Source organism: Macrotis lagotis, chromosome X, assembly GCF_037893015.1.
Source record: "Macrotis lagotis isolate mMagLag1 chromosome X, bilby.v1.9.chrom.fasta, whole genome shotgun sequence".
NCBI lineage: Eukaryota > Metazoa > Chordata > Mammalia > Peramelemorphia > Peramelidae > Macrotis > Macrotis lagotis.
The window spans coordinates 698,201,538-698,217,606 of NC_133666.1; the positions used below are offsets into that span (position 1 = coordinate 698,201,538).

At 50.5% G+C, this 16,069-nt stretch overlaps 1 pseudogene and 3 gene segments (V, D, J or C); all 4 read right to left on the reverse strand.

Moving 5' to 3' along the window:
- Nucleotides 1-2,612: 2,612 nt before the first annotated feature.
- On the reverse strand, nucleotides 2,613-4,987 carry LOC141499623 (immunoglobulin lambda constant 1-like). The segment is given in 3 exon segments: nucleotides 2,613-3,041; nucleotides 4,546-4,598; nucleotides 4,905-4,987. Coding segments are annotated over 3 exon segments (456 nt in total).
- A 1,090-nt stretch (nucleotides 4,988-6,077) lies between these two features.
- Nucleotides 6,078-9,278, reverse strand: LOC141499624 (immunoglobulin lambda constant 6-like; annotated as a pseudogene).
- A 183-nt stretch (nucleotides 9,279-9,461) lies between these two features.
- On the reverse strand, nucleotides 9,462-12,593 carry LOC141499625 (immunoglobulin lambda constant 1-like). The segment is given in 3 exon segments: nucleotides 9,462-9,885; nucleotides 11,218-11,408; nucleotides 12,520-12,593. Coding segments are annotated over 3 exon segments (585 nt in total).
- A 178-nt stretch (nucleotides 12,594-12,771) lies between these two features.
- On the reverse strand, nucleotides 12,772-16,018 carry LOC141499627 (immunoglobulin lambda constant 1-like). The segment is given in 3 exon segments: nucleotides 12,772-13,200; nucleotides 14,562-14,709; nucleotides 16,010-16,018. Coding segments are annotated over 3 exon segments (477 nt in total).
- Between the last annotated feature and the right edge of the window lie 51 nt (nucleotides 16,019-16,069).

Genomic DNA, 16,069 nt, shown 5'->3' on the forward strand with positions numbered 1-16,069 from the left:
ACACAGCTGGGAAAGTCTCTGCTGTGGAGCTTCTTCATCTCCTCAATGGCAAGGTCCAAAGTTCTGACCATGTGCTCTGGGAGCTTGGGCTGCTCAGCCTTCCTGTTCTACTTTGCTTAAGTTCCACCCGGAGCCATCCCTGGGGGCTTCGAAACCACCACCCCTGATGCTGTTATAGAGAAATGGTCTTTCCTTAGTAGTCTTTCAGGGCCAGGGTCCTCCCTGTGTGTTCTGACTGGTCCTGCCTGGAGCTGGGAGCTTGCCTGGGGATCTGCATCTCCTCAGTGGTTTGCCCAGCTGCAGCAGTGTGTGTTCAGCTCTGAGGCTGATGCCTGTGTGTGCTGGGCAGTCACAACCCACGGTCTGGGTTGTGTCTCTGGCCCTGAGTAGCCATGTGCCTCCCCAGATCATCTCTGGAGCCTTCTATCATTTGCTGAGAGGATGACTCTTGTCTACACTCCCCATCTCTCTTATCTGATGTAGCCCTCCCATGTCCAGATCACCAAGACAGACCATCCTTTTGCTTCCCAGAGGACTTGGGGTTGGCCCGGAAGGAGAAGGTAGCTCTCCTGAGCAGCGAACTCTCTGAGCCCTTCAACATGAATCCCTGCTCCTGATTCCTCATTGTCTGGCAGAAGGGCAGATTGGCCCATCCTTCCCCAAAAATCCACCCTGTGCCTAGCCCCAATTTCCCCTTAGTGTCCTTGGGTTGCCCTGGGAGTTGTGTAAAGAGATGGAGGGGTTAGCCAGAGAAGGGTGAAAGGGAGAACCCTGGGACTCCCAAAAGCTCATGGTAGAAGCACCCGGGCTGAGAATATTTTGTTCACGGCCATGGGCTAGTCACGCCCTTGGAGTTGAGCAGAGTCTTTGTCAGAAACAAGGGAGGAAGAGGAGCCAGGCAGGGTTGGGGTCTGAAACCCCAGTGGGCTGTGAATCTGGGAGTGGAGCTGGGATATTGGGCCCCAGGGAGGACCCACAATAAAGCCCCCAAAATCTTTAGCCAATATCTCAGAAATCCGAGTATCCCAAAAACAAAGAGCAAAAGAAGAGCGACTCACCGAGGACTGTCAGCTGGGTCCCTGCGCTGAACACAGCACACAGTGACACAGACCTGTACACAAACCTCCCAAAGATGTGTTCAAGCCCCCCTTGCCCCTCCCTCCTGCTTTCCCCTCTCTACAGCTGTGAAATGGGGGCACTGGCCCCTCTCTGGGGTGGCTCAGCATCACCTTTCAGGGTCTCAAGGCACCTTCTCCTTCATGGGAGACCTGAGCTACTTTCCCAGAATTCCCATTTCTGACCCAGTGAACCCCTCTCTCTGCAGCCAAGAATAGAGAGCAACTATTTGTCTCAGTTGGATTGTGCCATTGATATCTGTTATCTGAGTGGTCATAAGTGCCTATGCTAAAACTCAGCAATTCCCTGAGTCCTCCCTGAGGGGCCCAGGACTCTTCACCATCCCCAATTGCCTTTCATCTGAGATCTGATGAGCACCATCATAGCACCAGCTGTTGTATAGATTGCTGGTCAGGAAACAAGAACTGGGAAGAGCAGCTGAGCTCAAATGGGATCTGATTCTCTTCCCAACTGATGGTTTCTGGGCAACTAAGTGTGCTTTCTAGTAATTTTTTTTTTATAAAATGAGACTGATTATTGCTGCTCCGTGCCTCGGCAGTTCTGAAGATCCAATGAGATCCAATTTTCCAAACCTAGGGCATGACCCATAAATGGTAATTCCCTTTCCCCTTCCCTCTTCACTGCTCCATATTTGAATCCACTGGACACCCAATGTGTCCAGCATCACCCCAGATTGATTCCACTAAGAGGTCATTGGACATATCTCTAATGTTTCTGACTTGTCTCCAGATGACTTGGCCTCGACCATCTCATGAGGGTTCTCCTGACTCATGACAGGTTCTATGGACATCCTCCTCCAGTTCCCTCAGACAACAGGGAGGAGTCTCCAAATTGGACATTTTGATTGTGCTTACACTAGCCTTGTCTGTTGCTTTCAGCTTAGGCCTCAGTACCCCGTCTTTGCCCAAGTGGCGTAGGCTGATATAATGAGGTATGAGTTGACATGGGATTCCATTATTGATCTGGGAAGATTCTCATAGTTTACATTGTTCTACATTCTCATTCTAGGGAGATGTGGGAAGATTGAGGTGACTTGTTGACGTTCCCTTCGTTGCTAAGGACACATGACGCAAAACCAGTCCTCATCTCATTATAAACTAGTGTTCCCAATGGTCCTCTGACTCATCTGAAGAAGGGTGGTCTGATCAAGTCTTAGGATCTGGGGTTCCTATTCTGGTAGTAGGTTTCTTCATCCCAATGGCTGATGCTGAGCGGGAATGGACCTGGGTTCCACTCTCCTGTTCCCTAGATGTAGGGTTGCTTCCTGGACTTCCTCCCTCAGGTTTCCCTCTTCCATGGTGTGCCTGGTTTGATGAGACTCACTGCAGACCCTGGCATCTGGGACCTGTGGTTTTCACCTCCTTTCAAGTCAGGGACTTGACCTGCGCTGACCTTTTGATATGGGGATTTTTACAGCTGCCATATTGGAAACTACCATAAAGGGGCAGAACAGGCACAGAAGACACGAGAGGTAATTGAATGAGAAAGGACAAGATCTTTATTGAAAGCAAGGTAGAGGGGAGGGTGAGCTGGAGAAGCCCATGTGTCAGGAAAGAAGGAAGAGTCCGGGAGGGACATGGACACCTAAGTGCACTGGCTTGGGGACAGCTTCTTCTGGATGACCTTGCCATCATGGGTGACCTTGCAGCTGTAGGTGTCGGCTGACAGCCACTGGTCAGCAGAGAGTGTGAGGTAACTGCTGGCAGAATACTTGTTGTCAGTCTGGCGGTTTGGCCGGCTGGTCTGCACACCCTGGGACACTGGGGAGCCATCCTTGGTCCAGGCCACCTCGAGGGCACCAGGGTAGAAGTCACTGATCAGACACGCGAGGGTGGCCTTTTTGGTGTCTAGCTCATCTTGTGATGGAGCAAAGACATTGACGGTGGGGCTTGCCTTGGGTTGACCTGGGAGGGGTGCAAAGAGGTAAAGAGGTTAGACATAGAAGGGCCTATGTGAGAAGGTTGGATCCCCAGCCTTGAGTATGTAGTGTAGATACGAGCTGCGTTTAGGGAGTCAGAGTGAGAAGTAGGAGGTAGTCCTGGATCAGAACATATGTGACATCCAGGTAGAAGAGACACCAGAGTCCAATTCATCCCATTTGACAGATGAGAAACCTGAGTCCCAGAGAGTGGAAGTGAGCTCTCTTATGTCTACAGAGAGTTAGAGACTGAATTGTTATTCCACACTATCTTCTGACCCTGGGCAGTCCTGGCTCTTCTGCCGCCCTTGGCCCTCAGTCTCTGGACACAGCTGGGAAAGTCCCTTCTGTGCTCTGCTATGGAGCTTCTTCATCTCCTCAATGGCGAGGTCTAAAGTTCTGACCATGTGCTCTGGGAGCTTGGGCTACTCAGCCTTCCTGTTCTACTTTCTTTAAATTCACCCCGGAGATATCCCTGGGGGCTTCCCAAGCACCACCCCTGATGTTGTTATAGAGAAATGGTCTTTCCTTTGGAGTCCTTCAGGGCAAGGGTCCTCCCCGTGTGTGCTGACTAGTCCTGTCTGGAGCTGTGAGCTTTCCTTGGGGATCTGCCTCTCCTCAGTGGTTGGAGCAGTGTGTGTCCAGCTTTCAGACTGAAGCCTCTGTGTGCTGAGCATTCACTGGGGACTTTGTTGTGTCTCTGGCCCTGAGTAGCCTTGTGCCCTCCCTGCTCATGAGATGACCCATCTGTCATTTGCTGAGAGACTGATTCTTGTCTCTGCTCCCCATGTCTACTGTCTGGTGTAACCCTCCAGCCTCAGATAATCATAACTGACCTTCCTTTGTTTACTTGTTGTCAGAAGAAAAGCTGGCTCTCCTGAGCAGCACAGTCCTTTGAACCCTTTAACCTGAATCTTTGTCCCTGATTCCCCATTGTTTGGCAGAAGGGCCGATTGGACCATCTTTGCCCAAAGTTCCTCCCTGTGCCTAGCCCCAATTTCCCCTTAGTGTCAATCCATTTTCAGTCCCTTCAATTCCTTCATTTCCCAAAGAGAGTTAGGACTTCCAAAAGCTAGTGGAAAGACTCGGGTTAAGGGTGTCTTGACCACAACCTGGAGCCAGGAGCTGAGCAGAGGCTTTGTTAGGGCATTAAGAGACAAGTCAGGGGGGCGGCTAGGTGGCACAGTGGATAAAGTACCGGCCCTGGAATCAGGAGTACCTCAGGTCTCAGCTGTGTGGGCTTGGGCAAACCACTTAACCCCATTGCCTTGCAAAAACCTTAAAAAAAAAAACCAAAACAAGAAAGAAACAAGGTAGGAAGAGGAGCCAGCAGGGCAATGGTTGGACCCCTGTAGACTGAGGATCTCTGAGTAGAGCTGGAATGTTTGAAGAAATCCAGTTAGTACCCTCATTAATAACCCTAAAATCTGCAGCCAATTTCCCAGAAACCCCCATTTCCCAGTAAGGGGAGGAAAAGTAAAGTAACTCACCAAGGACTGTCAGATGGGTCCCTTCACCGAACACATAACACAGTGACACAGACCTGTACAAAAACCCTCCTAAAGATTTGTCTCCAAGCCCCCTTGCCCCACCCTCCCTGCGTTCCCCTCTCTGAAACTGAGAAATGGGGGGGAGCCAGTGGCCCTCCCTGGAAAGGTTCAACATCACCTTTCAAGGTCTCAAGGCATCTTCTCCTTTTTGGAGACCTGAGGTACCTTCCCAGAATTCCCACTCTCCAGTGAACACTGCTCTCTCGATCCAGGAACAGAGAGAATCTATTTCTATCATTCGAATTGTGCCATTGAAATATGCTATCTGCATGGACACTAGAGCCTATGATGATACTCACCAATTCACTGAGTACTCGCTGAGGAGCCCAGGACTCTCTTCCCAAGGCCCATTGCTTTTCACCTGAGATCTGTTGAGAAGCATTGTGACATCAGCTTCTGTCTAGTGTTGGACTTGGAAGGAGTAAGGCCTGAGTTCAAATTGGACCTCATATTCTTGGCACCTGATTGTTACTGGACAGCTACTTGAATTTTCCAATTTTTCAATTATAAAATGAGATTGAGAATTACATTTCTATTTTTAGGGTTGTTTTGAGGATCAAATGAGATGAAGTCTGTGAAACCCAAGACTTGGCTCATAAATGCTGGTCCCCTCCCCTCCCTCTCCAATGCTCTGCATCTGGAGGCATTGGCTGCCCAAGGTGTCCACCATCACCCCAGCTGGTCTGCACTGGGAGTCTTTTGGGCATGTCTCTAATGTTTCTGAGTCTGTCTTCAGGTGACTTGGTCTCAGCCATCCCATGAGGGACTGTCCTGAGCCTTGGAAGAGCAGACGCTTGATAGATGCTATGGTTCTCTTTCTACAGCTCCCACCTCTCCCTCAGGGAGAGGTCCTAAGCTCATTCATCTTGTTGGGGCCAAAGGTAGCTAGTTTGGTGCTTAAAGCTTAGACCTCCGGAGACCACCTCTGCCACAGAGGCATGTGGCAATATAAGGAAGTCTGAGTTGTGGTATTCCAGAGTTGATCAGGGAAGACTCTCATAGCCCACATTGTTGCACATTCTCATTTTAAAGATAAATCGCAGGATTGAGGTGTTTTGGTGATGAAACAGACAAATGGCCTATTTGAGCCCTCATCTTCTCAATATGGACCCAGTGTTCCTTGACTCATCAAGATGAAGTTTCTAGTATAGGACTCTGGGATTCTAAGTTTGGGAGAAGGCTTGTCCATCCCAGTGACTGAAGTTGAACCACTAGGTTCTCTCCTGTTCCGTAGATGTAAGGTTACTCCCTGGACCTCCTCCCTTATTACCTGTTTCCCTCTCCTATTGTTTCATTGGTTCCACTGCAGAACCTGGCCTCTGGAGGCAGTGGATTTCTTCTTCCATCAAGTCAAGGCTTTGGCCGGTGCTGATCTTTTGATAAGGGGTTGTTGCAGGCACAATGCTATGAGTTACCATTTAGGGGCAGGAAGAGGAGACAAAGAAGACATGAGAGGCAATTGAATGAGAAAGGACAAGATCTTTATTGAAAGCAAGGTAGAGGGGAGGGTGAGGTGGTGAAGCCCATGAGTCAGGATAGAAGAAAGAGTCCGGGAGGGACATGGACACCTAAGTACACTGGCTTGGGGACAGCTCCTTCTGGATGACCTTGCCATCACGGGTGACCTTGCAGGAGATGGTGTTGGCTGACAGGCACTGGTCAGCAGAGAGTGTGAGGTAACTGCTGGCAGAATACTGGTAGTCAGTCTGGTGGTTTGGCCGGCTGGTCTGCCCACCCTGGGACACTGGGGAGCCATCCTTGGTCCAGGCCACCTCGAGGGCACCAGGGTAGAAGTCACTGATCAGACACGCGAGGGTGGCCTTTTTGGTGTCTAGCTCATCTTGTGATGGAGCAGATATTGATGTTGGGGCTTGCCTTGGGTTGACCTGGGAGGGGTGCAAAGAGGTGAAGAGGTTAGACATAGAAGAGCCTCTGGGAGAAGGTTGGGTCCCCAGACTTGAGTATGTATTCCAGATTCTACCAGAGTTTAGGGAGTCAGAGTGATAAGTAGGAGGTAGTCCTGGATCAGAACATACGTGACCTCCAGTAGAAGAGACACCAGAGTCCAATTCTTCCCATTTGATAGATGAGTAACCTGAGTCCCAGAGAGTGGAAGTGAGCTCTCTTATGTCTACAGAGAGTTAGAGACTGAATTGTTATTCCACATTATCTTCTGACCCTGGCCAGTCCTGGCTCTTCTGCTGCCCTTGGCCCTCAGTCTCTGGACACAGCTGGGAAAGTCCCTTCTGTGCTCTGCTATGGAGCTTCTTCATCTCCTCAATGGCAAGGTCCAAACTTCTGACCATGTGCTCTGGGAGCTTGGGCTGCTCAGCCTTCCTGTTCTACTTTGCTTAAGTTCCACCCGGAGCCATCCCTGGGGGCTTCCCAACCACCACCCCTGATGCTGTCCTAGAGAAATGGTCTTTCCTTTGGAGTCCTTCAGGGCCAGGGTCCTCACTGTCTGAGCTGACTAGTCCTGTCTAGAGCTGTGAGTTTGGCTGGGGATCTGCGTCTCCTCAGTTGTTTACCCAGCTGCAGCAGTGTGTGTTCAGCTCTGAGGCTGATATCTGTGTGTGCTGGGCAGTCACTGGGGTGTGGGTTGTGTCTCTGGCCCTGAGTAGCCATGTGCCCTCCCCAGATCATCTCTGGAGCCATCTATCATTTGCTGAGAGGCTGACTCTTGTCTACACTCCCCATCTCTCTTATCTGATGTAGCCCTCCCATCCCCAGATCACCAAGACAGATCATCCTTTTGCTTCCCAGAGGACTTGGGGTTGGCCCGGAAGGAGAAGGTGGCTCTCCTGAGCAGGGAACTCTCTGAGCCCTTCAACATGAATCCCTGCCCCTGATTCCCCATTGTCTGGAAGAAGGGCAGATTGACCCATCTTTCCCCAAATATCCTCCCTGTGCCCAGCCCCAATTTCCCCTTAGTGTCCTTGGCTTGCCCTGGGAGTTGTATAAAGAGATAGAGAGTTCAGGCAGAGAAGGGTGAAAGGGAGAACACTGGGACGCCAAAAAGCTCGTTGTAGAAGCACCCAGCCTGAGAATATTTTGTTCACGGCCATGGGCTAGTCATGCCCCTGGAGCCAGGAGGTGAGCAGAATCTTTGTCAGAAACAAGGGAGGAAGAGGAGCCAGGCAGGGTTGGGGTCTGAAACCCCAGTGGGCTGTGAATCTGGGAGTGGAGCTGGGATGTTGGGCCCCAGGGAGGACCCACAATAAAGCCCTCAAAATCTTTAGCCAATATCTCAGAAATCCGAGTATCCCAAAAATAAAGAGCAAAAGAAGAGCGACTCACCGAGGACTGTCAGCTGGGTCCCTGCGCTGAACACAGCACACAATGACACAGACCTGTTCACAAACCTCCCAAAGATGTATTCAAGCCCCCCTTGCCCCTCCCTCCTGCTTTCCCCTCTCTACAGCTGTGAAATGGGGGCACTGGCCCCTCTCTGGGGTGGCTCAGCATCACCTTTCAGGGTCTCAAGGCACCTTCTCCTTCATGGGAGACCTGAGCTACTTTCCCAGAATTCCCATTTCTGATCCAGTGAATCCCTCTCTCTGCAGCCAAGAATAGAGAGCAACTATTTGTCTCAGTTGGATTGTGCCATTGATATCTGTTATCTGAGTGGTCATAAGTGCCTATGCTAAAACTCAGCAATTCCCTGAGTCCTCCCTGAGGGGCCCAGGACTCTTCACCATCCCCAATTGCCTTTCATCTGAGATCTGATGAGCACCATCATAGCACCAGCTGTTGTATAGATTGCTGGTCAGGAAACAAGAACTGGGAAGAGCAGCTGAGCTCAAATGGGACCTGATTCTCGTCCCAACTGATGGTTTCTGGACAACTAAGTGCACTTTCTAGTCATTTATTTATAAAATGAGACTGGTCATTGTTGCTCCATGCCTTGGCAGTTCTGAAGATCCACTGAGATCCAATTTTCCTAAACTGGGGCATGACCCATAAATGCTAATTCCCTTTCCCCTTCCCTCTTCACTGCTCCATATTTGAATCCACTGGACACCCAAGGTGTCCAGCATCACCCCGGATCGATCCCACTAAGAGGTCATTGGACATGTCTCTAATGTTTCTGAGTTGTCTCCAGATGACTTGGCCTCGACCATCTCATGAGGGTTCCCCTGACTCCTGACCAGCTGTATGGCCATCCCCATCTTGTTCACTCAGACTACAGGGAGGAGTCTCCACATTGTTCAGTTTCATTGTGCTAATACTAGCCTTGTCTGTTGCTTTCAGCTTAGGCCTCAGTACCCCATCTTTGCCCAAGTGGCGTAGGCTGATATAATGAGGTATGAGTTGACATGGGATTCCATTATTGATCTGGGAAGATTCTCATAGTTTACATTGTTCTACATTCTCATTCTAGGGAGATGTGGGAAGATTGAGGTGACTTGTTGAAGTTCCCTTCATTGCTAAGGACACATGACCCAGTACCAGTCCTCATCTTCTCATTATAAACCAGTGTTCACAATGGTCCTCTGACTCATCCAAAGAAGGGTGGTCTGGTCTAGTCTTAGGATCTGGGGCTCCTATTCTGGTAGTAGGTTTGTTCATCCCAATGGCTGATGCTGAGCTGGAACGGACCTGTGTTCCACTCTCCTGTTCCCTAGATGGAGGGTTGCTTCCTGGGCTTCCTCCCTCAGGTTTCCCTCTTCCATTGTGTGCCTGGTTTGATGAGATCCACTGCAGACCCTGTCATCTGGGACCTGTGGTTTTCACCTCCTTTCAAGTCAGGGACTTGACCTGCGCTGACCTTTTGATATGGGGATTTTTACAGCTGCCATATTGGAAACTACCATCAAGGGGCAGAACAGGCACAGAAGACACGAGAGGCAATTGAATGAGAAAGGACAAGATCTTTATTGAAAGCAAGGTAGAGGGGAGGGTGAGCTGGAGAAGCCCATGTGTCAGGATAGAAGGAAGAGTCCAGGAGGGACATGGACACCTAAGTGCACTGTCTTGGGGACAGCTCCTTCTGGATGACCTTGCCATCATGGGTGACCTTGCAGCTGTAGGTGTTGGCTGACAGCCACTGGTCAGCAGAGAGTGTGAGGTAACTGCTGGCAGAATACTTGTTGTCAGTCTGGCGGTTTGGCCGGCTGGTCTGCACACCCTGGGACACTGGGGAGCCATCCTTGGTCCAGGCCACCTCGAGGGCACCAGGGTAGAAGTCACTGATCAGACACGTGAGGGTGGCCTTTTTGGTGTCTAGCTCATCTTGTGATGGAGCAAAGACATTGACGGTGGGGCTTGCCTTGGGTTGACCTGCGAGGGGTGCCAAGAGGTGAAAAGGTTAGACATAGAAGGGCCTATGGGAGAAGGTTGGATCTCCAGCCTTGAGTATGTAGTGTAGATACTAGCAGCGTTTAGGGAGTCAGAGTGAGAAGTAGGAGGTAGTCCTGGATCAGAACATATGTGACATCCAGGTAGAAGAGACACCAGAGTCCAATTCATCCCATTTGACAGATGAGAAACCTGAGTCCCAGAGAGTGGAAGTGAGCTCTCTTATGTCTACAGAGAGTTAGAGACTGAATTGTTATTCCACACTATCTTCTGACCCTGGCCAGTCCTGGCTCTTCTGCTGCCCTTGGCCCTCAGTCTCTGGACACAGCTGGGAAAGTCCCTTCTGTGCTCTGCTGTGGAGCTTCTTCATCTCCTCAATGGCAAGGTCCAAAGTTCTGACCATGTGCTCTGGGAGCTTGGGCTGCTCAGCCTTCCTGTTCTACTTTGCTTAAGTTCCACCCGGAGCCATCCCTGGGGGCTTCCCAACCACCACCCCTGATGCTGTCATAGAGAAATGGTCTTTCCTTTGGAGTCCTTCACGGCCAGGGTCCTCACTGTGTGTTCTGACTAGCCCTGCCTGGAGCTGTGAGCTTGCCTGGGGATCTGCCTCTCCTCAGTGGTTTACCCAGCTGCAGCAGTGTGTGTTCAGCTCTGAGGCTGATGCCTGTGCATGCTGGGCAGTCACTAAGGCTGACTCTTGTGTACACTTCCCATCTCTCTTATCTGATGTAGCCCTCCCATGTCCAGATCACCAAGACAGACCATCCTTTTTTTTCCCAGAGGACTTGGGGTTGGCTCGGAAGGAGAAGGTGGCTCTCCTGAGCAGGGAACTCTCTGAGCCATTCAACATGAATCCCTGCCCCTGATTCCCCATTGTCTGGCAGAAGGGCAGATTGACCAATCTTTCCCCAAATAGCCTCCCCGTGCCCAGCCCCAATTTCCCCTTAGTGTCCTTGGGTTGCCGTGGGAGTTGTGTAAAGAGATGGAGGGGTTAGGCAGAGAAGGGTGAAAGGGAGAACCATGGGATTCCCAAAAGCTCGTGGTAGAAGCACCCGGGCTGAGAATATTTTGTTTACGGCCATGGGCTAGTCACGCCCCTGGAGCCAGGAGTTGAGCAGAGGCTTTGTCAGAAACAAGGGAGGAAGAGGAGCCAGGCAGGGTTGGGGTCTGAAACCCCAGTGGGCTGTGAATCTGGGAGTGGAGCTGGGATATTGGGCCCCAGGGAGGACCCACAATAAAGCCCTCAAAATCTTTAGCCAATATCTCAGAAATGCTAGCATCCCAAAAATAAAGAGCAAAAGAAGAGCGACTCACCAAGGACTGTCAGCTGGGTCCCTCCGCCGAAGACAGCACACCGTGACACAGATCTGTACACAAACCTCCCAAAGATGTGTTCAAGCCCCCCTTGCCCCTCCCTCCTGCTTTCCCCTCTCTGCAGCTGTGAAATGGGGGCACTGGCCCCTCTCTGGGGTGGCTCAGCATCACCTTTCAGGGTCTCAAGGCACCTTCTCCTTCATGGGAGACCTGAACTACTTTCCCAGAATTCCCATTTCTGACCCAGTGAACCCCTCTCTCTGCAGCCAAGAATAGAGAGCAACTATTTGTCTCAGTTGGATTGTGCCATTGATATCTGTTATCTGAGTGGTCATAAGTGCCTATGCTAAAACTCAGCAATTCCCTGAGTCCTCCCTGAGGGGCCCAGGACTCTTCACCATCCCCAATTGCCTTTCATCTGAGATCTGATGAGCACCATCATAGCACCAGCTGTTGTATAGATTGCTGGTCAGGAAACAAGAACTGGGAAGAGCAGCTGAGCTCAAATGGGACCTGATTCTCGTCCCAACTGATGGTTTCTGGACAACTAAGTGCACTTTCTAGTCATTTATTTATAAAATGAGACTGGTCATTGTTGCTCCGTGCCTCGGCAGTTCTGAAGATCCACTGAGATCCAATTTTCCTAAACTGGGGCATGACCCATAAATGCTAATTCCCTTTCCCCTTCCCTCTTCACTGCTCCATATTTGAATCCACTGGACACCCAAGGTGTCCAGCATCACCCCGGATCGATCCCACTAAGAGGTCATTGGACATGTCTCTAATGTTTCTGAGTTGTCTCCAGATGACTTGGCCTCGACCATCTCATGAGGGTTCCCCTGACTCCTGACCAGCTGTATGGCCATCCCCATCTTGTTCACTCAGACTACAGGGAGGAGTCTCCACATTGTTCAGTTTCATTGTGCTAATACTAGCCTTGTCTGTTGCTTTCAGCTTAGGCCTCAGTACCCCATCTTTGCCCAAGTGGCGTAGGCTGATATAATGAGGTATGAGTTGACATGGGATTCCATTATTGATCTGGGAAGATTCTCATAGTTTACATTGTTCTACATTCTCATTCTAGGGAGATGTGGGAAGATTGAGGTGACTTGTTGAAGTTCCCTTCATTGCTAAGGACACATGACCCAGTACCAGTCCTCATCTTCTCATTATAAACCAGTGTTCACAATGGTCCTCTGACTCATCCGAAGAAGGGTCGTCTGGTCTAGTCTTAGGATCTGGGGCTCCTATTCTGGTAGTAGGTTTGTTCATCCCAATGGCTGATGCTGAGCTGGAACGGACCTGTGTTCCACTCTCCTGTTCCCTAGATGGAGGGTTGCTTCCTGGGCTTCCTCCCTCAGGTTTCCCTCTTCCATTGTGTGCCTGGTTTGATGAGATCCACTGCAGACCCTGTCATCTGGGACCTGTGGTTTTCACCTCCTTTCAAGTCAGGGACTTGACCTGCGCTGACCTTTTGATATGGGGATTTTTACAGCTGCCATATTGGAAACTACCATCAAGGGGCAGAACAGGCACAGAAGACATGAGAGGCAATTGAATGAGAAAGGACAAGATCTTTATTGAAAGCAAGGTTGAAGGGAGGGTGAGCTGGAGAAGCCCATGTGTCAGGATAGAAGGAAGAGTCCAGGAGGGACATGGACACCTAAGTGCACTGTCTTGGGGACAGCTCCTTCTGGATGACCTTGCCATCATGGGTGACCTTGCAGCTGTAGGTGTTGGCTGACAGCCACTGGTCAGCAGAGAGTGTGAGGTAACTGCTGGCAGAATACTTGTTGTCAGTCTGGCGGTTTGGCCGGCTGGTCTGCACACCCTGGGACACTGGGGAGCCATCCTTGGTCCAGGCCACCTCGAGGGCACCAGGGTAGAAGTCACTGATCAGACACACGAGGGTGGCCTTTTTGGTGTCTAGCTCATCTTGTGATGGAGCAAAGACATTGACGGTGGGGCTTGCCTTGGGCTGACCTGGGAGGGGTGCAAAGAGGTGAAGAGGTTAGACATAGAAGGGCCTCCGGGAGAAGGTTGGGTCCCCAGACTTGAGTATGTAGTGCAGATACTAACAGAGTTTAGGGAGTCAGAGTGAGAAGTAGGAGGTAGTCCTGGATCAGAACATACATGACATCCAGGCGGAAGAGACACCAGAGTCCAATTCATCCCATTTGACAGATGAGAAACCTGAGTCCCAGAGAGTGGAAGTGAGCTCTCTTATGTCTACAGAGAGTTAGAGACTGAATTGTTATTCCACATTATCTTCTGACCCTGGCCAGTCCTGGCTCTTCTGCTGCCCTTGGACCTCAGTCTCTGGACACAGCTGGGAAAGTCCCTTCTGTGCTCTGCTGTGGAGCTTCTTCATCTCCTCAATGGCAAGGTCCAAAGTTCTGACCATGTGCTCTGGGAGCTTGGGCTGCTCAGCCTTCCTGTTCTACTTTGCTTAAGGTCCACCCAGAGCCATCCCTGGGGGCTTCCCAAGCACCACCCCTGATGCTGTCCTAGAGAAATGGTCTTTCCTTAGTAGTCCTTCAGGGCCAGGGTCCTCCCTTTCTGAGCTGACTAGTCCTGCCTGGAGCTGTGAGCTTGCCTGGGGATCTGCCTCTCCTCATTGGTTTACCCAGTTGAGACTGTATGTGTTCAGTTCTAAGACTGATGTCTGTGTGTGCGGTGCAGTCAGTGGGTTCTTGGTTGTTTTTCTGACCCTGAGTAGCCACCTGCCCTCCTTGGATCCTCTCCTGTGCCATCTATCATTTGCTGAGAGGCTGACTCTTGTCTATGCTCCCCATATCTCTGGTCTGATGTGGCCCTCCATCCCCAGATCACCAAGAGTGACCATTCTTTTGTTTCTTGGAGGACTTGGTGTTGGTCCCAGAGGAGAAAGTAGCTCTCCTTAACAGCAAAACTCTCTGAGCCCTTTAACCTGAGTCCCCGTCCCTGATTCCCCGTTGTCTGGCAGAAGGGCAGATTGACCCATCTTTCCCCAATGGTCCTCCCTGTGCCCAGTCCCCATTTCCTCTTAGTGTTAATGCAGTTGCAGCCAACCATCTAAAGAGGGTTAGGACCCCCAAAAGCTAGTGGAAGAAGCACCTAGGCTGAGAATGTTTTGGTTTCAACTATGGAGCAATCCAGTTCCTGGAGCCAGGAGTTGAGTACAAGGCTTTGTCACAAAGAGGGGAGGAAGAGGAGCCAGGCAGGGCTGGATTCTGAGACCCCAGTGGGCTGTGAATCTGGGAGTGGACCCAGATAGTACCCACAATAAAGCCCCCCAAATCTTTAGCAAATTTCCCAGATACCCCAGTATCCCAGAAAGAGAGAGGACAAGAGAAGCGACTCACCGAGGACTGTCAGGCGGGTCCCACCTCCGAAAACAAGACACAGTGATACAGACTGATACAAAAACCTCTTAAAGATGTATTCAAGCCCCTCCTTGACCCACCTGTTTTCTCGTCCTTGCAGCTGTGAGATGGGGGCACTGGCCCCTCTCTAGGGTGACTCAACTTTTCAGGGTCTCAAGGCACCTTCTCCAATTCCCACTCCCCAGTGAACACTTCTCTTTGCAGCCAGGAATAGTGTGAAACTATTTCCCTCATTTGGATTGTGCCCGTGAAATGGGTTGTGTGAGTGGGCACAAATGTCTATGGTAATACAGAGCAACACTGAATTCTCCCTGAGGGGCCCAGTACTCTCCTCACCAGCCCCAATTGCTTTTCATCTGATATCTGATGAGAAGCATCAAAGCATCAGCTTTTTTGTACATTGTAGGTCGGGAATCCAGAAATGGGAAGAGCTGAGGCCAATTGAGACCTGATTCTCTTCCCAACTGATGGTTTCTGGACAACTAACTGCACTTTCTAGTAATTTATTTATAAGATGAGACTGATCATTGCTGCTCCGTGCCTCGGAAGTTATGGAGATCCAATGAGATCCAATTTTCCAATCCTAGGGCATGACTCATAAATGCTAATTTCTTTTCCCCTTCCCTCTTCACTGCTCCATATTTGAATCCAGTGGATACCCAAGGTGCCCAGCATCACCCCAGATCGATTGCACTAAGAGGTCATTGGACATGTCTCCAATGTTTCTGACTTGTCTCCAGATGACTTGGCCTCGACCATCTCATGAGGGTTCTCCTGACTCCTGACAGGCTCTATGGGCATCCTCCTCTTGTTCACTCAGACAACAGGGAGGAGTCTCCACATGGTCAATTTGATTGTGCTAACACTAGTCTTGTCTGTTGCTTTCAGCTTAGGCCTCAGTACCCCGTCTTTGCTCAAGTGGGCTAGGCTGATATAATGAGGTATGAGTTGACATGGGATTCCATTATTGATCTGGGAAGACTCTCATAGTTTACATTGTTCTACATTCTCATTTTAGGGAGATGTGGCAAGATTGAGGTGACTTGTTGAAGTCCCCTTCGTTGCTAAGGACACATGACCCAGTACCAGTCCTCATCTTCTCATTATAAACCAGCGTTCCCAATGGTCCTCTGACTCATCTGAAGAAGGGTAGTCTGGTCTAGTCTTAGGATCTGGGGCTCCTATTCTGGTAGTAGGTTTGTTCATCCCAATGGCTGATGCTGAGCTGGAACGGACCTGTGTTCCACTCTCCTGTTCCCTAGATGGAGGGTTGCTTCCTGGACTTCCTCCCTCAGGTTTCCCTCTTCCATTGTGTGCCTGGTTTGATGAGATCCACTGCAGACCCTGGCATCTGGGACCTGTGGTTTTCACCTCCTTTCAAGTCAGGGACTTGACCTGCGCTGACCTTTTGATATGGGGATTTTTACAGCTGCCATATTGGAAAGTACCATCAAGGGGCAGAACAGGCACAGAAGACATGAGAGGCA